The sequence below is a fragment of the Alosa pseudoharengus genome, unplaced genomic scaffold (assembly GCF_046254945.1).
Source record: "Alosa pseudoharengus isolate Yale_2024_CS ecotype anadromous, Long Island Sound unplaced genomic scaffold, YU_APseudo_1.1 YU_APseudo_1.1_scf_14, whole genome shotgun sequence".
NCBI lineage: Eukaryota > Metazoa > Chordata > Actinopteri > Clupeiformes > Clupeidae > Alosa > Alosa pseudoharengus.
Window position 1 is genome coordinate 29,539,323 of NW_027468609.1, and position 25,429 is coordinate 29,564,751.

The following is a 25,429-nucleotide window of genomic DNA, read 5'->3' on the forward strand; positions in this document are numbered from 1 at the left end:
AACATCATATTAGATAGTCATGGTGACAGTGCCCCTATAGATGTCCTATGTAAAGTGTGCTACTAGCTGCAGGCTGTGCTGTGCTGAGCGTGTGAGGGGGTACTCACTTATTCTGATGTTTGGAGCCCTGCAGGTGTGCGTGGTACTGGGCCACTGAGTTGAGGGTGACATGGCAGACGTCACATGTGTGGCTTCGCTTCAGGCCTGAGGAGACAATACACACACATACGCATACACACACACACATGCACACATACACACACACACACACACACACACACACACACACATACACGCGCAGAAACACACATACACACATGCACACACAGACACACACACACACACACACACATTGCACAGGTGGATTACAAGCATGCATAAGCAAACATAATATCATCTACCAAATAAGCTCATGTTTCCAATAATAAGGCAATATAGATGCAACTTTGACAAATCTGTCTTTGGCCTGATGTATGAAAGAACATGTGATGTATGCAGTGCTTGCACACACACACCCAGATGCGTATCAAGCTTTTTAAAAGTGTGGGGGTTGTGGGATAGGGAAGTGAAACAATCCGGCCAAATTATAAATAACTCCCTACAGAGACGTTGCAAGTATTTTCTGAGACTATATTGGCAGGTGTCCGAGAGTTTTCCCCCAAAATTTTTTTGAAATTCTGATTGCTAAATACACCATTTTAATGCGGTTTGGGAGGGACAGAACAAGAAGCGCTTCTCATCTGTGTGGCTCATGTGACACGTAGGCCTACATTATCTACCTGCTATCTCTTCACTATTTGACACTACCCTACATTGAGACACATTTCATGTTATAAATGAAGAAATCATTTCAGAAATTATGTTTTGTGCATATGGGTTAGCAGGCTACAATAAAATTGCCTAACAGACAACAGCCTAATTTCGAGGTATCACTGGACTATTAATATGCCTAACTATAATACCTATTAAATAAATGTAAGCTCAAATTCAAAAACGTTTGAAGTCTACCCAAACATAAGGGAATATAAATCAATTGTGTTGCATATAGCCAGCTTAATTAATGTCAATAGATAGTCAATAAAGATTATGATTAGCAGTTTCTATGCTGTTTCCAATGATAGTTACAGGAAGCCACGTTATTGTTTAAACTATTGTTGCTTCTATCCCACGTTACCTTTCACTTGCTGCAGGGATGCACACATTGAGCACACATAGTTCTCAGATGTAGAACTCAAATGTGCCGCCGTTTGTAAGATCAAATAAGACGTTCTAAATGGATCGTGATGTAATGAAGCTGTTTTTTTCAAGCGTCTTGGAGACGTATGTGTGCTGACTGGGCTATGTCTATATAGTTGATAACACCAAATTAATAAGTACGCTATTTCTGAATGGGGAAACTTTTAGCCTATAGTTTATTTTTCTTTCAGTCCACCGTTCCATACCATTCAAACTTGCTGCAAATGACGTGTGAAGCACCGTCTAACTTAATTTTACGGCTACGTGCAGTAGGCCTAGGCTAATTGTTGAGGAGGCACATAGTTTGAGAAAAGCTGCAGATCATAGGCAGAGAAAGCATAATGCTCTATGAACAGTAGCCAAGGGCCTTTCTGGAGAAACAACAAGTGCCTTAGTGCGCCCCCGCTTTCACTTTGACTCCCTGCATTTCTACATTGTGACAAAAACTGTACGTCAGACAGTGAATTTTCGTTTAGCATAATGTGGTAACAATTATTATTTCAGTTCTACCTCAAATCTGATCACTGCAGACGTTATAATGCAGACCCAAGCAGCAGCACAGCCTTGAAAGACGCACTTAGAATTTGATCAAGGCGGCTCTGGTTCTTCACTGGTGCGATTGGCTGCAGCCAATGACCGTTCAATCAAATCAACAGACCTATTTGTGTCTCTGTGTGTGTGCGCGTTATCAGAGCCCGCCCTTTTTAGACATAAGGTTCCAACTCTTTACGTGAGCGTTTATTTCCATATATTTATGACCGCCGCGCAGCGAAGCGGCGGTCATATATGTTTTGTTAGAATTTTATTTATTTATTTATTTATTTATTTTTCTTTTTCGCATGCCCAAATTTCCGTCAATGAGTCCCGGGACACTGAAAGACCGGGGTACACGAAACTTGGTGGGCATGTAACCCCACATGGATAGCATGGAACCATCGTTTTTCGTTTTGATCTGTAGCCCCCCCGCTGGACTGGACCCCCGAAAGGAGGGTAGGGCAGACACAGTTTTCTGTGAATATCTCGAAAACCGTAGGGTTTAGGAGGACCATTTTTTTCCGTATGTTTGCCTCCAGGGGTCATGTTAACCCATTTCATGTGCACACATGTGCACAAACAGATACACACACACACACACACATACATTCACAGTAATCATACGTATGACACATACTCACACAGTAGACATATGTACGCTTGCATGCACAGGCACATACGCAGGCACACACACAAGCACGCACACACACACACACACACCCACACACACACTCACACACCCACACACATAACATAAACATAACACAAACAATCAAGAATTTCTCAGAATTATGAACAGGCAAGATGGAGGTGGGGTTGTATAACATTAATTTTACATGTGAAATCTATGAACTAATCATGTTTTGGTACTTGTTGTCTAGCAGATACCAGTGAAAATTGAGTGTGGATAATGCAATTTAGTGAGACAGTTAGAATCATATAGGCCTTTCAGCGTGATTTCTTTTTGTGGAAAAAATGTGCTGGACTGGGCGGCGGTCATATTTTGTACCGCTCTGCGGTACATCTAGTTTACTTTCGTTTTAATCTGACAAAAAGTGTGGGGGAAAGAATCGTGTTTCAGCAAAAGTGTGTACGTTATAACACCCACATCCCCCACGCTTGCTACGCCCCTGCACACACCCACACACACACACACACACACACACATTGCACAGGTGGATTACAAGCATGCATAAGCAAACATAATATCATCTACCAAATAAGCTCATGTTTCCAATAATAAGGCAATATAGATGCAACTTTGTCAAATCCGTCTTTGGCCTGACTCATAGTGTATGAAATGTATGAAAGAACATGTGATGTACTGTATGCAGTGTTTGCACACACACACACACACACACACAAACATACACACACACATGGAGAGATACACACAAGAACATAAACACAACCTTATAGCCTCAGGAACCTGAAACATACTCAATGCACCCACATCAAAGTCGATCCTGTGTTTTGGAACAGAACAGAACAGAACGGAACGGAACAGAACTAGAGGTGACTCATGTGTTGAATACACGCGTGCTGCGGAGAGCTTCCGTGCAGCACATTAGCTGCGGGGCGATGGGACGGCGTAGCGTTAAGCGCGTCCTTCACATCTGTCACACAGGAGCACTCCTACTCTCACACCGATCACTCCAGATAAAGGGGCCAAAGGGGCTTACTTACTGTGCACATACCACCATTTGCAGTCAAAACCCAATAAGGTACGGTAAACAATTCATGTGAAATCACCATTCTCATGCTGCATTTGAGCTCCTATCTAATGTGAAGTGTACCAAGTGAACACAAATAGTTGATTCAGAATAGATCAACATATTCATCTACACTCGTGATTTGCTTTCATGCAGATTTAGATGAGATTGACTGATGGTTGGTGGGATTTCTCCATTTGTATTTTTGCTGGTGATTAAATTGTGTTCTGAACATTTACAGTATTTGAAGTGCAAAATAAGTTAGTTCTGTGCTGAGGGGATGAGCCAGATCTGACAGTGGCCTCTGAAATGCTATGGAGATCCCAACATGTTGTCGGGTAGCCTAAAAGAGTAATAAGTTGAGACTGACCTACCTCATGGGTCATGAATCACCTGTGATCACCTGTGATAACACATTGTGTGAGTTATGTTAGCTGCACGAAGCCTGACCCGAGCCACAGCAAGCTGTTTGGAGTGTGCTCGGATAACAAATGGGCATTCTGAGGATCATCAATTACGTTTACCCCGGATCCATTATTAATCAGGACAATATACTGCACGTAGCGCTGAGCGCCCAGTTTGTTGTCCAGAGAGTAGCCGGGCTTCTATCCAAATCATTTACCTCTTTTTTTGCGCATTCAAAGAAAATCGGACAAACAAAAAGTCTCTTGCAGAGGAGTTGTGTTATGCAAATTAAGAATGGACACTGTCCTTATGAAGGAATGAGGTGTGACAAGCTGTAGGATCAAAACGCGAGGTTGTAAGGGCAACTTTTACAGAAACATCAGTGAATAAATGTAATCAAATAGAAAAAAATATACATTAAAAAGTTGGATGGAAAACCAAGCTATTTGGCAAATGTGTAGCCCCGCCCCCCCATCTCTTTCCAGCTCTCTTTTGCACTACTCCTACCTTTATCTCCATCCATTTATTGCTCCTTTCTTCCCATCCAGGCAAAAAGGGCCTCAAACTGTTGCAACCATTAAACCAATTGTTTTCATTCGATTTTTAATTTAACTGGCATCAAATAATGGATCTGCTGCTACCCTGCTTATCTGTGGGCAGCATATGAGGACAAACGCTGCAGCGGCTTCAATCATGCACCGTTATACGGCATGGAGACTGCCTCAGTTTGGTGCATGTTTTTGGACACCAATAAAGTGGGTCAATTCCATGTGTGTCAGTGTGTGTGTGTGTGTGTGTTTTTTTTTGGTCAATATAAATACAGCTGAGCAGTGTGTGTAAGCACCGAGCAGATTAGTAATCATGGGGGAGCCGAACTCAAGCCAAGCTTATTTCAACCATCCTGGGAGGGAAGAGGGAGACAGACTGAGAGACAGACAGAGAGAGGGGAGAACGAGAGAGATAGATAGACAGACAGACTGAGAGAAAGAGAAAGAGAGAGAGAGAGAGACTACTGAAGAGGTGCAGTGCTGAGAGCTTTGCTGTAGCCGCAGCAATGAGTCAGAAGTGAGTCAGAGCCTTAGTGGGGCGAACGCACGGCTAAGCTCACCGCTATAACACACACACACACACAGCCGCACACACACACACAGCCACTAATGTCTCCTCCACACGAGCCTGCACCTCCGTCCCTTTAGGTACCTGCCAATACGCTGGAGCCGCCCTGCTTTCTTGACCTTTACCTCCTGCTGGTCGACTTTAGTCAGCAGCGCTCAGGTGGCGCAGATGAGCACGAGCGCTGCTTGGGCTCACCGTTAATTACGTGCTGATAATTCCCACGCAGGAAGTCTCATTTGATCTCTGCTAAATAATGGAAGTCCTTAATGACACGGCTTGCCTTAGTGGGCTCTTTTAAGTGTGATTAAAAGGGCCCTGCTTCTGCATGAGCAGTAATGTGAAAATGAAACAGTATTTACATACAACTATCTACATCAATGCTGAGGGGGTGGACTACTGGGTTGTGACACACATGATTCGAAAGGTGACAATAACATGAAATGTATACCACAAGGGTCTCACACAAATACGTTCCCCACGTTTAACACACGTGCGAACAGGCTTCAGTCGGCTTACCATTGAGCTCGCCCAGCTCCAGGCTCTCCCCCAGCTGTTCCAGTAGCTGGGCCCTCGCCGCGTTCTTCTTGTGCTTCTTGCCGTCGTAGTGCTGCTGCGCCATGCTAGGGTTGTTGAACCAGGCCTTGCACAGCTGGCAGTAGCGGTGGGACACACGGCCCTGTCTGGAGGGCACCGACGCGGGCATTTCCCCTGCCGCCACCTGCCCCGTGCTGGCCGTCAGCTCTGCGGAGAAACACACAGGAGAGAGAGAGAGAGATTGGGATGAAGAGAGAGAGAAATGACCTCTGAGGAGAGGGGTCAAGATAGTCCGAGACACCACTCTCTACACAATTGAAATGCTGATAGAATAGCTTCTTTGGCCATGTTGGGGTTAAAGAGTTTGAATTCGTTGTTAGATGCACATGTGCACATGGATATGATGAAAACATGCATCTGGATCAGTGATGAGGTCCAGGCTGCGTGATAACCTCTGTGATGAGGCATTGCTCCCCAGTGGAGAAGTCCCCTGATATTGGCAATCAATATTTGCATGACTGCTTAAAAAGAGCAATCTAGTGGGCCAATATAGATAGTATGACAGAGACCATGAATAAAAGATGCCAAAAGGTTCAGGATAGGAGGGGATAATTGCACCAGGATGTTTTTCCTGGCAATTTACCTCACCTGTCAGAGCTTGTCAAAGGCTAGACGCATGGGTCTAAAAGCCTTTTGTCAATTTGGGCATTTTCTGGTCCACGGAGCACAAATTAGACCTACAGTATGTCTCCATGGGGGCTGCATTTAATGAGCAGCAGTGGGAGCGATGTGGCGCTAATGTGATGAATAGGCCGCACTAGCGGTCACATGAGGCAATCCGTCTGCTGTCATCAGGTACCGGGTGCCCATACGCCCCATACGTTTGGGCTTCTCATTTCTGAGACACAGACAAGCTCGCCTGGCATTATTCACTTTAATTACCGCAAACCACTGCCAGTACAAAAGACATCAAATGTTAACAATGGCCTCGGTTGCCTCATAAATGTGATAGATTGAGTGACAGACATTAACTGCGGCGTTAGATGAAGGCAGAAATAAGGGATGAGTCACTCGCTTCATTTTGTTGTGTCGTGGAAAATCTTTGAGGGAAAGAACACTGGATTGCCAAGAATGTGCACTCGTCTCGTTGAGCTTATTAATTACACTCAAATGAAAATCACCAGCCATTGTGACACTCATTTCTTGTGCATGATGGAAAAAGGGTGGCTTGTACAAATTCCTCATCCCGTCTTTGTCATCGCCGTTCAAATGGATTTTGAAGGGAACAGCTGTTCTAATCAGAAGTGCATTTGCCATTTTTCCCACACAAAAGGCATCCAACAGCATACTGGACCCCCCCCCCTCCTCAGGAGCTTTTAATTTACTAATACACTTCACAAGTGTATACAACAACCAGGGGTCCAGATGGTCCTCTTCAAAGCACTGTGAGCTTTTAACAAAAGCATTTATAAGCCTTTAGCAATACCTAAACAGTAATATTATTCTGTTATTGTCATATAGGATGGATGTTCGGTTTGGAGTGGAACTCAAAATGTACACCTTTGAGGTCTGGAAACTTTGTTTATAATGAACATCAGGGATCCTTATAACAGGCAACCAGAGATTGCCCTTGGAGAAGTTTCACAAGGATTCATTTTGCTAATGAAAGTTGTAGAAAAGAAACCCTATGGGAAAATGTTGTCTATATTACATGCATGAAATGGCATGTAACTTCCCCACATATTATGTTTTCTTTCATATCTGTCCAATGAACTCAGGCAATCAATCAGCCAGAAGATAGCATTTGTGCATGTGGCATGTATAATGGTGTTATGTGGTGATACCTTTTGTGGTTTCTGTTGGAACACATGGGGTCTTGTTCATCTTTGTTTTTGTTTTTTTTTCAGCAAAAGCTCACAAACAGTGACACCTGCTGCAGCAAGATCTGAAATATGCATATCGTTTGGAATAACTACCAGGCGGTCAGCGCTTTGTGAAACAAGTGAGCAGATTTTGAGACCAGACTTCACACAGCGAGAGGACAAATCTGTCTGAGGGAGTCCTCAGCAGGAGGTCTGTGAGCTTGGGCAAGGAGGGAGAGAGAGAGAGAGAGAGAAAGAAAGAGAGAAATAAAGAGAGAAAGAGAGAGCCTGATCCGATGACATCATCAAGAGCCATATTTTCCCTACCCTTTACCTCATTTTTGGTAATAATAAATCCATGTTTAATGCAGTGTTATTCACTTCTTACTTACAAATTATCTTAAAGAAAACTGCCAAGATTATGGAGTCCCAATCTCTGCCACAGAGAGAAAGAAAGAGAGCGAGAGAGAGAGAGAGAGAGAAATTACAGTTCTGAATAAAAAAACACATAAATCACACTGTCCTTCTGTCCATCCCTCGTTCACTGCTGGACACTATGTCTGTGAGTGTTAAACCGCTATCTGCTTCTACACTGCCAGCCCCCTGGCAGCTGTATACACAACGAGTCCAAGACTGGGTGCAAATACATCATAGAACTTTGCCAAGCCCATGCAAGCTATGCCAAGGTCAGCTCGCCAGCAAAAACAGTTCTGAGACCTCCAAATAATAGCCACTACGAGGACACAAATCAAACCCAACGAGTCGCCGCCACAGTAAAAACAAAATTGAAAGACAATGTTTTCAGGTTAAGGCCACCTCCAGAGTTGCACAGTGTCGGCAGAAACATCAGCTGTGACGGATTGTTAATGCTCCTGGCTCAAGGATTCAGGTCCGGTATCGGCCGAAGTACACATAAAGAACAAATATTTCACTTCAGAACCCCGACCCGGCGAGCAGAGTGGCAAAGCAGGAAAATAAATGTGCCCGTGGCTCTTTTGTATGTTGGTATGCAGCTTTGACTGATAATCTCTCCTCTGAAAGAGCACAGAAGTTAGAAGAACATTCTAATCCTTCTATTACCTTGAGATAACTGTCCAAGTTCTCAGTCTGTGCCCTAGACTTGGCTGTAGCAAGAGTCAATGTTCCAGCCAATGCCACAGCGGCTATTGTCCCATTCTGAGAAGATCCCAGAAGATTTATTTCATTTCTACATCTCTGATGAAGTGAGAAAGAGACAGCACTGTTAATGCAGTCTGCTGGCCGCTTTCCCACATTGTAAGACTAAGCTTCATTGCACACAGGGAATGCATCTCATTTTTAAGAAGAGATAAAGAGAAAATACTCTCTTTTGACATTAATCTTTACTTAATCCAACCAACCTTTATTGTTATTTAATTTCTTATTCATACACTGGTGAGAAATATCTCTTTGAGCCTTTTCAGCAAAAACATATAAAAGTTAATAGAGAGGATAAGCAGAAGGCTATGGTTAAATCTCAAAGCCAATTGAAGTAGCAGTAGGCAAGTATCACAGTATTCAAAAAGACTTATTTTGAGATATGAAAACAATTATACTTAATATTAAATGTTCTACAAACCGCCATGGCCCTTTAAGAGAGCAGAGTAAGGATGGTCAAAGAACATCAAACATTTCATGTTCCTCTTCACAGACTTGACCACAAAGCTGCACGGCACACTCACACACATACACACACATAGGTACACATGCACACATACACACACACACACACACACACACACGTACACACACACACACGTACACACGCACACACATGCACGCATGCGCATACACCGTACGCACGCACGCACACACATACATGCACGCCCGCACACACGCACACACACACACACACACACACACACTTACAAAGATGATGACCATACTCTTAGCTCATGGTGACCCATCAGTGCACTCTGGGTCCTGGGCCTGTGTTGCTGCCCTACTGCTCCCTTCCCAGCCCCGGGAGGCCTCCAGCCTGGCTCTCTCTCTCTCTCTCTCCTGCTCTCACCCGGTCATTCCTTCTTTTTGGGGTCAATTCTGACCGCGGGCCATCCTGCCCGTGAACACTGATGCGTGCTGAGCGTGTGTGTGTGTGTGACTCAACGGTGCGCCGGCCTGGACCGAGCCTGTTACCTAAACTCGGCCATGTGTCTCCACCACTGGGACGTGGTGAGAGTGCACAGATACCCTGCGTTTGCACAGGATGAGCAAGTGAGCTTGAAATATTTAAAAGGGCTTCCCACCAATATGCTTCCTCCTGTTTATAATGACTAGGGATGGATTAGTAGTGTGTTTACTCTTGCTAAAAAACTAACTAACTAACTACAGTGCCTATAAAAAGTATTCAGCCCCATGCTAAAGTTGACTAAAAAGAGGAATTAAAGAATTATCTTTTGAAAATGGATCTTAAAAGCACACTATGCAGGTTTTTTAGCTTAATATGCAAGTTTTTTGGCTTAATTTACCTTCATTTAACAGCTTCAGAGTCATTGGAATGGTTATATGACTTTTTTTGGGTTGAATGGTGGCCGTGTCGCTTCCCCCTAGCACCTGTGAGCGGAAAAACCAGCCTTGCAACTGTGGGCTGGCGGGCCGACGGCCTCAGTGTCAGGAAGTATAACGAGTGTAGCGAATTGCTTTACTGCATTCAAATACACATACACGCCAGGCACCGGCTAGAAAAAGGTAGCGATGGAGTTTCTCAGACATTCGTCTTGACAAAGCCAGCGAAAAAAAACCCGAGAAAACAGTAAGGAAATTGCCAATACTGCATAGTTTACCTTTAATGCCTTAATTAAAAAAATGAGGAAAAATCCAACCTTTAAGGACACCAATTTTCTTTGTGAATGAATAATGTATCGTAAATAAATAAATATTCTTCATTAAAATACAGGGTGCATAAGTACCCTGCATACTATGTTAAACCTATGTTGAATTCCCATAGAGGCAGGCAGATTTTTATTTTTAAAGGCCAGTTATTTAATAGATGCAGGATACTATGCATCCTGATTAAGTTCCCTTGGTCTTTGGAATTAAAATAGCCCCACATCATCACATACCCTTCACCATACCTACCGATTGGCATGGTGTGCATTTTAGTTAGCCTATTAGCTGATTTGATTTGCATTGAGCTCAATGAGCATCAAGCAGCCAGGTATAGTGGTCACACTGAGTTGCTTCAAGGTGCCATGTAGCCAGATAATATGCACCCAATCTTCACTTGAAGAAAGTTATCAGTGTGCACCTTTAATAAGACCCTTCTTGCATCACAAAACAAGAATCCCCTTGAGCGGTGCCATATTGCCAGTGATTGCATAGTCAGTGTGTACATACAGACACAGCCATGTGAGAGAGCTCCACTGATCTCCTCTTCCAGCCTGACTGAGTCTCTCCTGTGCAGCCCAACCTGGATCAGAGGGCTGAGAGGAGCTGGAGTGGAGCTGGGTATTAAAGTGGAGCCTGCAGTCATGTGTCCTCACATGCGCCTCTCTCGGGTGAGTGAGCATCAGGTGTGCAGTCAGGGCCACTCTGTCAGAAAGCTCTGCATCTGGGCCTCTCGGTCCCCACACACACACACACACACAGACACACACACAGACACACACACACACACATATATACACACAGAGCCTCTTCCACTGCTCCAGCCTTAGTCTCCGCCGAGACAAAAGAGACGAGATGAGCTCAGAGACTCAGTGTTCAAAGTGGGGGCTCAGGGGAAGAACATGGCCAGTGCGACTCTACTTAAACCCACAGATTGATCTCCCTGTCAAGACTATCTCATTCCTTTCCTTTCTTTCTTTCTTTCTTTCTTTCTCTCTCTCTCTTGCTTTCTCTCTCTCTCACTCTTTGCCTTGTGTGTCTGTGTGTGAGGTAAGAGTTAGAGGAACTAATAATCCTACCTTTGGAGGTGATGGCTGGGGGCTCCCTGTCAGAGTATCTTTCCTTCTTTCTCTTTTCTTTCTTCTCTTCTTCTCTTTCTTTCTTTCTTTCCTCTCTCCCTTTCATTCTTTCACTCTCACTCTCTACTTTGTGTGTCTGTGTGTGAGCTGACGGTTCGAGGAGGAATCTTACCTTTGGAGGTGATGGCTGGCGGCTCCCCTAGGAGTAGTCTTAGCCTCTTGGCGTGGATCTTGCCCTGGTAGTGGGACTGTGCCACCACGGCAGAAGTGAAGGACATGTTGCACAGTGTACAGCACTTGTTCTTATCCACATCACCCTCTTCACTGCCCTACAGGAGCATGTATAAACACAAAAAAACACATACACACAACATAAAACACAAGTACAACCAATCACACATAAATAAATGTGCCAAGAAGCCCAACCGAAACCATTTGGCCCAACAGAAACATTTTTCGATATAAATAGCTACTCTATGCTGTTTCTAAGTAAAAAAGGAAGACAGCATCCATTCCCATGATTATTGTCTTGGGCCATGGAAATGAAAGGTGTTAGTGTTCATCGCCAGAAAAAACGCATGATTCGTCATGTCAATGCATGTAGGTCATGGTGTAGAAAAGTAATTTGCACACTTCTAAAAACAGAAAGCATCCCTCTTCCTAACACCTAACAGTGTGACACAGTTAGAACATGGATGTGTTTGTTATCCAGCCTTCCGACTTTTTTTTTTTTTTAAATGAAAATTGGATGATTACACAAGCTCTTTCCAAGGACCCCCAAAACACATTATAACTAGCAAAAAGGACGAGGAGAAGAGTAATTTTGCAAGCTTTTTAAGGAGACTGACTGTTAATGCTTTCAGAAGTGCTTCTTATTAGGTGCATCATGCCAGAATGGAAATGGGGCAGAAGCCACATTAACCTTCATAGGCCGTACAGCTTTACTCCCATAATGGTCAGAAGTCAATAGGACTTGTTAAAGGAAGTCGATCGCTGTCGGTGCTGTGGCATGTTTGTGCACTAAGCCCCATGTTAAGCTACTGTGTGCTGTGCATACATATGAATGACCATCATTTTACCACTGCTCAGCTGGTTGAGCAGGCAATGCCAGGGTTAACTGAGGGTTAAACTAGATGTACCGCAGAGCGGTACAAAATATGACCGCCGCCCAGTCCAGCACATTTTTTCCACAAAAAGAAATCACGCTGAAAGGCCTATATGATTCTAACTGTCTCACTAAATTGCATTATCCACACTCAATTCTCACTGGTATCTGCTAGACAACAAGTACCAAAACATGATTAGTTCATAGATTTCATATGTAAAATTCATTTTATACAACCCCACCTCCATCTTGCCTGTTTATAATTCTGAGAAATTCTTGATTGTTTGTGTTATGTTTATGTTATGTGTGTGTGTGTGTGTGTGTGTGTGTGAGTGTGTGTGAGTGTGTGTGTGTGTGTGTGGGTGTGCGTGCGTGCTTGTGTTTGTGCCTGAGTATGTGCCTGTGCATGCAAGCGTACATATGTCTACTGTGTGAGTATGTGTCATACGTATGATTACTGTGAATGTATGTGTGTGTGTGTGTATCTGTGCACATGTGTGCACATGAAATGGGTTAACATGACCCCTGGAGGCAAACATACGGAAAAAAATGGTCATCCTAGGCCCTACAGTTCTCAAGATATTCACAGAGAACTGTGTCTGCCCTACCCTCCTTTCGGGGGGTCCAGTCCAGCGGGGGGGCTACAGATCAAAACGAAAAATGACGGTTTCATGCTATCCATGCCCACCAAGTTTCGTGTACCCCAGTCTTTCAGTGTCCCGGGAATCCTTGTTGGTGTACGTCACTAAATGTACACATAAATTATTTTATTGTAAGGCCCCCCATGAACAAAAGTACACAAAACTTGGCATGCATTCGGAGGGTGTCCTAATGATCCTACACTTTTAATTTCGTGCAGTTTTGACCTTGTCAGCCAGAGATATTGTGATGAAAACACCTAATTTTTTGCTTTTTAATTTTTAACTAGGTGGCGCTATACATGAAATAAGTGGTAATGGGATGGGTTGACATGCCCCCTTAAGACCAACATACATAAAAAAGATGGACCTCCTAGGCCCTACGGTTCTCGAGATATTCACAGAAAACTGTCTCCGGCCACCTACAGGCCAGTTGGTGTATAGTAACATAAATTAATTTATTGTGTGGCCCCCCATTAACGGAATTCCACAAAATTTGGCGTGCATACAGATGGTGTCATAATGATCCTACACTTCCAATTTCGTGCAGTTTTGACTATGTTAGGTCACAGATACCTTCAATTACAACACCTCATTTTTACTTTTTTGTGTTTAACTAGGTGGCGCTATACATGAAATGAGTGGTTATGGAATGGTTTGACATGGCCCCTTGAGATCAACATACAAAAAAAAAATGATCCTCCTAAATCCCACGGTTTTCGAGATATTCACAGAAAACTGTGTCTGCCCTACCCTCCTTTCGGGGGGTCCAGTCAAGCGGGGGGGTTACAGATCAAAACGAAAAACGATGGTTCCATGCTATCCATGTGGGGTTACATGCCCACCAAATTTCGTGTACCCCGGTCTTTCAGTGTCCCGGGACTCATTGATGGAAATTTGGGCATGCGAAAAAAAAAAAAAAAAAAAAAAAAAAATCTGACTAAACCTATATGACCGCCGCTTCGCTGCGCGGCGGTCATAATAATCCCATAGCAAACACACACACACCACACACACACACACACACACACACACACATCCCCACTACACACACAGGGTCAACATATGTGTCCATTCACTGTGTCATAAGATGACTCTATTTAAAGCACACACTAACTGAATCATCTGTGAATATGTGTAACGTCTAAAATTGTTTTTACTACAATGAATAAAACAGTGTCACAGTTCATTTCTGAGCAGCAATAGGCCAAAAGCAAAATGCACTTCTCCCACATTCATCCGTTTAGCTGCCGGGCATTCATCTGTGTCCACTCACACGCGGGCTGTGTTCACTCCTGTCTACACACACCGTAATGTCTTTACTTTGACTCCCTAAGGCAAAGCCTTCATTGGTTTTCGTCTCCCTATTGCCTGACCTTGGATATTAAACACTGCATGAGTTGTTGGTAAACATATGATGATACCCATTCGACCCAACCCCCCTGTGTTTTTACATTCATGGGCAGGTTGACATCTCAATTATTCATCTGTTGTGCAGATAGTATCATTACCTTGGGAATATCATGCCCTCCAACATGGACTGTGGCATTTCAATAACTCCCCAAGCCCCAAGACAACATATGCATACACTCTATATGAATCCAACTGTGCATCTAAGTAGCTCAACCAAACCTCTGAAATATAAATATAAGGAACTTATTCTTCATCAAGAATGATATTGACAAATGTGCTGAAATAAATCTAGAATTAACATCTGAGCACAGCTGAAGGAATCCATTGATAGTTCTAGTAAAAAGCATCTTTGTGCATTTATCCTGGATATCTTTCAGAGTGCCTCAAGCAAGCAGTGGTCCATTTAGCCTATTGCAATTCTGTACAGCCGTTTGACTTTGGGAGACTCTCTGTGGGGTTCATTCACTGATGCAGAGGAGTCAGGACAGTCCAGACAACTCTACAATGCACCCTCTTCAATCATCAAAGCATGTAGCAGCATCTCTAGCCCTTATGGTAAGGAGAGGGTCACTGGCTCCTATTGCTTCCGTCGATGCTTTGATCCCAGCTCAACAATGGCTACAATGAACCAGTGACCTGCACTGGGAGCAAGGCGAAATGAGGTAAGCGATTTCAAATGCCCGCCCATAATAATTCAGTTGAACATAATAACTTAATATTATGCATGGATACTTTATGCTGATCAGCTAAATCTTTGTCATTACATTCAAATGGATTACTATCTCCATCAAGCTACAAGAATATACCTATTGTGCCAACTCAGATACAAGGACAGGATACTGAGTTTATTTGATTTTGTCAAAGAAAATAGCCTAAATTCACTTTATTTACCTAAGTGAATTTATTACTGCCTAAAGCAACAAAACCAATGTTTCAGCCTATTTACATTTTAAGGCCTTTTATGGGAAATTGTGTTTCTGGTACATTATTGAGTGGACTACTTTTTTCCAGCAGGAAATTTAATGTGACCCCTTAGAGTGAGTTCAATTTGAAATAAAAACAATGCCAGTTGCCCACAGCACTAGTGATTTAAGTAATGCCAGCGAAAAAAATGAGTCTGGTGGTCTGCAGGTATCATTTAATCAGCCAGAAAGCCTCCCTCCATCCCTTCATCCCTCCCTCCCTCCCTCTCTCCTGCCTTCAGCCCTCACCACCTCCGGTTCCAGCCCATGATGTGCCAGGACTGGAGGAGGGGTTTCATATGTCCCTAGGGACCCCTGCGCCGTGCCCTCAAATCATCCGGTGAGCTTGGCGAGCTGTCACAGAGTGGGTGGGCAGAGTGGCGAGTCCAAGTCCTGCGTTCGCAGATGACCCAGAAGGGACACACGCCCCCCCCCCCCTCTCTTCCTACCTCTCTCCACAAGACTCCATCACCACAACGCCAACAATCACTGCCGCCGTCCCTGCGCAGCCTGATTTCCCTTTCTTTGTGCAGACAAAAAGAATATCACATCTGACTGACAATGGATGCTCACATTCAGCCAGAGGGCCTGGAGCGTTGTCCATGTGGTGGCGAAATAATCAGGGGTGCGCTCTAAAACACAATGGAAGCGGGGGAGTTATGAGCCGATCAATACGCTGTGGGTGTGAAATCACTGCCTGGACAGTTGCTATGGGATGGTGAAAAACAGAGGTGAAAATCTCTTCTGGAGTGTAGAATAAATAATGTTGATTTTAACGGATCTTTTAGCAGAGATGTGACAAATAAGATAACAAAACACAATGGGTGACATTTCATGTCTTAATCTCGGGGTCTTATGTAGAAAGCATGTCTGTTATAACTTGCAAGCATACATGTACATGTTAAGTAGCATCATGTAGATTACAAGTGACCACATATACTTCATATACGGCATGTACATATACTGAATATAGTGTAAACTGGCACCACTGGTTTAAGTCATATGCAGTGGAAGATAAATGCGGATATCAGTGTCCCCCTGCCCTCTCCACTGTATACTGTCTCACAGGAGACTGAACTCAAATAGGGACTGATAGTACTTGTGCCTGGAAAGTGTGTGGTGTGGTATGCTAAATGGTTTATTGACGTAAACTCATACACTAAAGCATTATGCATTAGCTGACATTAATAATCCCCAAACCTTTGCTTCTCATGGTTTCTTAATACAAATGGCAATGATTTATTTACATTATGTAACTGACTGATTAAGATGTCCTTAATTCAAAGCATCACTAATTAATTTGAGATGTGGATTCCTGTTGGGTGTAGCGGCTGGTTAAGTAGTAGAATAGGTGAATGGGAATTCCATATAACAGAATAGATTACCTCCGTTCGTAGTTTCTTTGCCGGACAGCCTCCATCAACTGGATGTAGCATGTAATAGAGTCGCACTTTGTTTGCATGTTTTCGACTCTGGGAACAAAGACAAAATATTTGGATATGACAAAAGTAGACTTGAAGTATGCTTCGTTGAAAGTTATGACTTGATATTTCAGATGAAATAATACAGTAAGCACTTGAAAGTAACATTTTATTAATCGACTGATATCAAAACATAAGAATCATCACTGCTGAGAGCCATACAGGCATTTTTATTTTTATGCTGAGCCCTGTGCAATAATACTGGGATTTATTGATTGCTACGCTGCTCTCTGAGATAGCCTGCCCTAGACGAGCAATGCAACGTGGTGGTTATTTATATTGAGAAATCTTTGTTACAGCGTGGCCAGAGCGTGCCATTTTCAGCTGGTGTATTACATTTTCATGACCGTGGCGCCACAAAGTCTGATCTCCGCTCGTGTAAAGTAGAGGGGCGGTCATCATGACCTGGACAGACATTTACATGCTATGACTCAAACCTTGACATTTCTAACTTGGAGAGAAGCGGGCAGCGATCCTTCATCTCATTTGCAACATTGAGTCAGTTTGTCATTTAGTCATATCCTATATTTAGCTGCTTCCAATTTGAGAGGTAATATTAAGGTGGCAGCTCAAAGAAATCAGTCTAAATCTAAATTAATTCAGTACTTAAGTGCATGTTGTGTGTGATGTCTGTATGCTACTGAGACCCCCTGAATTTCCCCTTGGGGATCAATAAAGTATCTATCTATCTATCTATCATCTACATGTTTACAGTTTTGCGGTTGGCCAGCTGTGCTAATACAATTTTCAGCCAGGCTCCCACCCAACTATTGGTGCTGCAGACAGACCTCATTATGATATTCTATGCTCCCTCTTTATTTGTGTTACTACTGGACTGCTCCGAAATTGCTCAGTCGCTTTCTGAATTTCTAACATAGCACTTGTAGCATAAGAGCAGAATGGCCCCCGCTGGCCTCCTCTCTCTCTGAGTTACTTCTCACTTATCTTCCTTTAGAAATGTCTTTGTCCTCCCGAGAGATTACAGGACCTTTTTGCTGTGTGTGTGTGTGTGTGTGTGTGTGTGTGTGTGTGTGTGCGCGTGTGTGTGTGCGTGTGTGTGTGCATGTGCGTGTTTGCCTGTGTGTGTGTGCCTGTGTGTCTGTATGTCTGTATGTGTGTGTGTGTGTGTGTGTGTCTGTGTCTCTGTTTGTGCATGTGTGTCGCTACATCACCTCTGTGGGATACTTCAAAGAAGAACAGCAGTGGACTAATTGATCCCAATCTGCTGCTATCTGCTCACGCTGGGATCTGTGCCTCTCGGCGGCGGAGCACAATCCCCTCGAATGGCTGTCACCTGCCTGCCTCCCCTTAATCTATTCCATTTGATTAACACCATCCACTTATCATTCAGACCCGCTATCTGAGGCCGTGTGAAAACCGAACCTTTAAAGGGGCTCTCGGTGAAGGAAGACTAGGCTCTGCTCACTGGACAGAAGACAAATGGCATGGTCAGAGCTGAATGACAGGGCACATTGGCCCTGTGTCCAGACTGGCCTTCTCAAAGCGGGATGTCAGAGCAGACTCAGCTCTTGCTTGATGCATGACCATCTCGGTTGCTGTAGTACTTATTGCAACATTTGAGCTGCATTCTGTGTATGAAAGGTGCTATACAAATAAAGTGTATTATTATTATTATTATTATTATTATTATTATTATTATTATTATTATTATTACTAACATGTCCTAGTCACACTGAACTTTGATTGTTCCCTTTTTTCTGAGTACCTTTGGATAAAAGTGTCAGTTAAATGACTGAATGTAAATGTTCTTATCCCCCCAGATTTAAGTGAATATTGGAATACTCTAGTTCACTTCTGTAGTACAAAGGCACAAACAAACTCTGTAGGTTTATCTCCTTAAGGTTTTTTTGTGTTGTTGTGACAGACTTTGTATGAAAAATCACCATTATTCAAATTAAAGCCTGTCGTGTAAAGTTGGATGGAAAGTGAGAGTGATTCACAGTTGATGAAAAGGTTGCTCCTTTAAGAGACCTTTTTACTGTTATCCCCAGAAATCCACTAGGAAAAGTTTCACTGTATCTTGTGTGGAAGCCTATATGAGTTTATCTTCTGATTGCATGACAAACAGAAATAGAATAGAGAGCCATAAATGCTCATCATTATTAAGTTATGATGAGCATTTATGTTATTTAGTTATTTTCTTATTTTCCTAATCATTCACAAATTTCTTTTCTGTCAGATTTGATATCATAGTTTGCGGAATGATGAGATGGTAGAGCAGGCCCTGAAGCACACATAATCCAAAACGATGATGTGTTTATAATATTACTTATACAATACCTCATTAAGTGTTTCACACATCAAACAGTATGCTACTTCTATTGGAAGAGATTAGCATTAGATTATCCTAATTTATATGCAACATACTTCTGTGGTAATCACACCAGGGTTAAACATGGAAAGGTCACATCAGCCCCAAGCAATTCAGTTTCAGTATAGTTGCACAGAGTCTTTAATTGCCTAAACGTGTAAGACATGATGATTCATAAGAAATTGCTTAGTAACTACATTAATAAGTGAAGAACTGGTTGTGTACAAGCCTGAACTGGTCACTTGACATTGCTCTGATTACTTGTCAAACTCTAATTAATTGCAAATGAGGGGGGGGGGGGAACATAATATGGGGGAGGGCACTTTAATATCATAACGTAAGGTTTGGTGGCCACTGCTGAGGCATGGATACATTAGACACTGTTTAATGGGTTAGTCTGAACCACACCATAGCAACATAGCATCTATCTATCTGACACCCCATAAGCAGCGTGCGAAGCTACATGGGTCATTGCATCCCTGAAATTGCCTTTCTCTCCATAATAATTATTCTGTTCCATAAATCACCACACTAGTATTCATATTAGATAAGGGACGTGTGATTGTGATCGCACGTATGCACACTCCCTCACACATACACACTCTCTTACTCAAACTGTTACATATCTCTGCCCACATATTCTGGTGCTCTAGCATGTGTAAGCCCCCACATATACACTTGTGTGGGTTTGCCTTGGAGAACACCATTTTCATGAGGAACCCATGTAGCATACAAAGTTGCATTAAGCCAACTGAAAAAAAAAAGAAAGGATGAACCTATGTCATCCTGATTCTGCAGCAGCATCTAGATCTTGTGATTGGATGGCATGTGCTTAGGATTTGCATGCGTGACATTACTCACCTCGTAGTGGGCGACCCTCTGGGAGTCAGATATGAGCTGGGCGCTGCATACTTTGCAGTAGGTGTCAGTGAAGAGTGCCTCATCCACTTCAGTAGACTTCATCTTTGAAAGAGGTAAAACAGTTCAGTTGTATTTATCAGTATTTACCAGTGAGGCACACTGCTATTTTCAAACATTGATTGAAAATGAATGTTACATAAGAGCAATGAGTCTCGTACAGATAACAACAAAACTCTTCTCCTTGTTATGGTAACAGATTATTTCTAAAAGCTGAATTACACTTTTAGGATATGATCTTTGGCCAGCAGTACCCCTTGAGAGTATGTGCAACCCTGGAAACCAAATGCTCAACCTTCAACTCTGAGCATTACAGTGGAAGAATTTGAAAGCTACAAAACTAGAGTCTAGAGGATTATTTTTGCTCATCCAAAGATGGTTTGGATCTATAGGATTTTGTCAGTTATTGAGAACTCAGGAATCTGGTCTTAAAGTTTCCTTATGATTTATGTTCCTTAATTACCTGCATTGAATATTACATTGTAGTAAATTCTGACATGCATGTTTAGCCTACAATGAAGAGTACGAGCTCTAATCTGGAAGTGCTAAAATGACAATGGTGTTAAAATGTCTCAGGTGCATATAAAATTGATATTAACATCTCAGATATTAATGGAAGTTTATATGAGAGTGCTAGCCAGGTTCTACGGTGAATTTTACAGTTTCACACAAGAAGCTATAGCAATAGCCACAGCAATGCACCTACTGCATGCACACTTGAGTAGGCTCCAAAAAAATTGGGCCAATTCAGTTACAAAATATCCTCTCCCTTTTTTGTGAGCTGGGACTACATTAACAAGAACACCTACACTACAGTGCAGGGGCAGCAGGGGCAATAGCCTACGTGCAGCTATATTACAGCTTCTAAAGCCTAAGGTAGGCTGCAATGCTGAACTTTGCCTGAAGAATTAGGTTAAGCATATCTGAGAGCAGACAATTATATACTCCATCTTAATGAGCAAGGTATCTTACCAGCAGCCTTACAAAAACTCAGCAGCATTCGTCAATTTTTAACACATTATTTCAACCAAATATGGAAAGGAGCAAAGGAGACAGTGAGACAGGAGCAAATTAGGAGATAGGAGGTGGGAGACAGTGGACAAGCCACAACCGCCTTATTTCACCAGTGTCTGGTCCCATTAGTATTGCCTAAACATAAAATGTTGTTGAGCCTTTAATGACAGGCATGTCCATCTATAGACCTTCAAATAAGTCAGAAATAAGTACAGCAGCTCAGTTCCACACCTATGGTGTGCCACAGTATTTTGTGACACTGACAGATGATCTTGCAGAGTCTGCAAGCAGCTGAATTCCCTGACATTTGGATTTCCCATAGGACGGGAGCCCAGGGGAGGAGGAATAATGATACTGACAAGATGAAAGATAAATTTGTCATTGTGGTGTATCAAAGCACCAGCTCTCTGTCGTGCCTTCAGCAAATGCTATGGGGGGGGGGGGGGGGTCTCTCAGAGGAACCTTGGCTTGTTTCACTCATTCTCAGGAGAAAAAGCAAAATCCCCCTTTGAATTGCTTACGTGCAATGATCTAAGGGTTTCAAAGGGGGGGGGGGGGGGGCTTAACTTGCATTGTGTACACAAACCCCACTTCTGATGTTTATCAAAATACAACGGTTAAACATGTGGCTCTATGAATATAATTATGTTAACATACACAACAGTGCTATCTTGCACAGTGAACATGATTTTTCAGACCGGGTTTTTCTATTCTCTCTTGAGAAATGATTCATTCACTGTCATTTGTAAAGATGTCATGGGATGTGTTATGGTGCTCCAGATTTTGCTTTGAAGGAACAGATCTAAAGTAAAAACACCCTCTGCTTGGGGCATTTGTGATTCAAGGGCACAACAGTCAGAAATTTGAATACTGATAAAAGGGTTTTGCATCTCATAAAGAACAGGGGACTCGGGGACACTTTCCAGACGCTTTTATATTCACTCTAGGGTGACTTCAGCCCACTAAAATATAAGGACATAATTCATTTTTTAACGAAAACATTCATCTTCAAGTAAAAGCTTAAGCCACCAATGAGAAAAACAGTCACGCCTCCAAAATCAAATTATGCCCACATTTCTTATCACAACATGGACCCCCATTTGTATTCACCGTGCGAAGCTGCGTCACTATGTTAATCACAACACAGGAAATGCAGACTGTATCGAAAATAGTGGTGTATAGGGACTGAAAGACGTATTTCCAATGTGTGAGTGAATTTAAAGCACTAAGAAAGGTCAAATATTCAAGGCCTCGGGCTGGTCCATAACTATAACATATGGCGTGAGAACAAACGGAGAGAACCCTGAGACTGCAGGCCAAATCGATAATAATTTTACCTACATATGATTGATCTGGTAGTGCCCTATATGAGGCTGGAGGCGCCCTTTTTACTCCTGCAGGTGATTAAACTTGAATTCACCCAACAGCATTCTGAGATATAACCATTTCAAATATACAGTACACAGGAGATATGTTAAATTCCTACTGCTATAGGTAGGGGATATCCCACAGCGGCCAATCAACAACCATGCCTATTTACCATCAAAAACAAGATCACTAACAAAGCAACCTTGGTGGGCAAAAGAACATCACCGACAGAACAGCCTTTGAGAGCATTTCACTGGGGTTATCAAGCAGGCACCTTCCCTCATCAGAAAGACTAATTATGCTGAGGCATGTTGACCTATCACAGGTACAAATGATACAGTGAGCAAGGTTAGATCTGGACAGGGTGCGTGCTGGAGTGGAGAGTGATCCTCTCCCTATAGTGTGGCCAAATGGAAAGGAAATGGCTCTGTGGAGACGGATCGAAGCGTATCAGTCTCAAGTCTGTGCTGTCAAAGTTAATCAAATCAGTGGCTGCTCAGAGACATCCTTCATGGTGCAACTTATCACCGTGAAGGTTTTCATTCATGTGAGGAGAAATACTACTTAATGCCTTCATCTGTGGCAATAAAACAAGTATTGATCTCCTTGAGTTAAGGTCAAGTTATCAGTGATGTAATTTCACTGTTTAATGATATTTATGGAGAAAGGTAAACAAAAAAACAAATAAATGAATAAGACTGAACAAATGACAAACCCTGAGAGACACTGAAGGCACAGCTTTATGTTAATAAGAAGAAAAAATGTCTTCTAGAAATCCTGTATAGGGAGGGTTTAATATCCTAGGCTTCACCAAATGCACCTGTCAATAGCCATATGATAACTCTCTTTGAGGAGGACCATGTCTGGTCAGCAACACCTCAGATTTCGAAATTCTGCGACGAGATATGCATGAGCAATATACAGAACGGCTGTGCCCTTGTAAACAGTTTTGTAAAGACGTTCTTCAACATCATGTCAAGCGGTGTAGTTAAAACTAGTGCAAACTATCTGTGCCTTACAGTAACTTTCCCAGCAACTAACCCGGAATAACACACTGCAATGCTGGATGTAATGAGAAACTGATACTAAAACTTATCGAGACAAACAAAGACAACAGAAGGCGAAGGCACAAGTTATTGCAAGAGGTAAGAATAAACGTGTTTGGCAGTCGTCTCCATACACCACACAGCCTCATACGACACGACAATATCACATATTTCAAAGACCATCGTTCAAGCATTGTTCACCCATCCCGACTATCACGGACTGTTAATTGCCAGCGATATTTACGCAGTCCTTTGCCAAACGAGGAGATGAGTCAAGAAGGCATCATTGAAATCAACTTAGGCTACCAAACAAAAACATTTCTGTACCTCCAGATTCCACACAACGAGGATCGTACCTGTAGCTCAAAACTGTATCCTTGGTATAGTTGGTTGGGATACACCGTCAGATGATGCTGCACCTGAAGAGAAACCGTACAGTCCATTGGCAGGAATACAGGCGGCGTGCAGCTGGAGACCGCATCAACAACACACGCCGAGCGGCGGCAACAAGAGAAGGGTGGGCGATAATAACGAGAGATGCTCTCCGCCCTGCACCATCCCTATTGGCTGACAGTCTCTACTACCGAGCTGGGTGAACTTGGTACCTTTGCCTTCGCTGTGTAATGTCAACGGCATCGCCCCACGGCCAAGTTGTAAATTATGAAGAGCCAATAGGTTGAGAGGAGTCAGGACCGAAAGTTCTCTCGCGGTCAAGTCAAAAGTGCCCTTAGCCTAGGCTACTATGTAAATAATTAATAGTTGTTGAGTCTAGTTTAATTGGTATAAGTGTCAGTGGATGCTAATTGATGTAATTTGGGTGAGTAATCAAATTGACCCATCACTTCTTGTTGCCCATTCGTTGATTGCGGACTGAAACCTGGTGTCATATGCCATTCAGTCAAGACACAAGAGGGGAAACTGTCTTTCATTAGCCTACGAATTAATAATTTTGGCGATGATTTCGTCAATCTGTCACTGAACGATGTGATTTCAATTCATACTAGCAAGTATGAGCTATTTTACAAAACTACCTCCACGCGCTGTTACGTGTTACGGAGGCCTGGCACGACTAGAGTTAATAGTCACAAGGCAGATTCCCGGGTGTGTGTCTCTGCACCATCTCAAGCCTACACTCTGTTGCTGTGTGGTCATATAGCCTACTAATGGCTGAGGTGCTCACACAGACTTCAGACCTCAAAGGTAAATAAATATTCGTCTTTATGACATTATACCTTAACCAGAATGTTACTAAATAAATAAATAATTATTTTCCCTGATAACCAATGAGTTAGGTGAATAGAAAAATGAGTTTAATTATCTTAATAGAGTATCAGTTGTGAAATGGGGCTTTAGAGATTTGCTGCCTAGCCATTTCTTTTAAGACAAATATAACTGCATTGGTCTGGTCAGTACTGTATCTGAGTGGCTTTCAATATGGCCAAAAGAACTGCAGTTTCAACCAGCTCCTCTTCTCTCAAAGCTCATTTGCATGTTTCAGTTGGCTACAGTGGTGTCCATGAGTAGAATAATTCATGGATTTCTCTAAATATGTATTAGTCCCAGGAAAGCTACATCTCAAGGAAATATACAGAGGTAGTACATTGATAATGTAAGACAATTCAGATGGTGCTAAACCAATTAAATTAACTGTTAATGACTTATCAAATGTACAGTAGGCCTGGAATCCAATCACATTTATGTCATTAAAAATACATTTGTAACCTAAAGCTGCTATTGCAGCACTATTACAGCTGTTTTGTAATATGCTGAATATACTATGCATAATATTCACTGATTAATTAGGAATTTTTAATGTAGTGCAATATTGAC

The 25,429-nt window shown here is 42.6% G+C and overlaps 1 protein-coding gene across 1 annotated transcript; it reads right to left on the reverse strand.

The window, feature by feature from the left end:
- Positions 1-103: 103 nt before the first annotated feature.
- zmat4b (zinc finger, matrin-type 4b) lies at positions 104-24,042 on the reverse strand. The gene is made up of 6 exons (XM_076283427.1): positions 23,956-24,042; positions 20,115-20,216; positions 16,826-16,912; positions 11,495-11,651; positions 5,520-5,744; positions 104-204 (listed from the first exon to the last, which is right to left on the reverse strand). Exons 1-6 carry the CDS (start codon positions 24,040-24,042, stop codon positions 104-106), a joined length of 759 nt encoding a protein of 252 aa, XP_076139542.1.
- Between the last annotated feature and the right edge of the window lie 1,387 nt (positions 24,043-25,429).

Coding starts and splice junctions, on each gene's coding strand:
- zmat4b (XM_076283427.1), bottom strand. CDS start 24,042: ATGGACTGTACGGTTTCTCTTCAGGTGCAGCATCATCTGACGGTGTAT. Junction 20,217..23,955: donor GATACAGTTTTGAGCTACAG/GTACGATCCTCG, acceptor CCTCTTTCAAAG/ATGAAGTCTACTGAAGTGGA. Junction 205..5,519: donor GGAGCTGGGCGAGCTCAATG/GTAAGCCGACTG, acceptor TTGTCTCCTCAG/GCCTGAAGCGAAGCCACACA.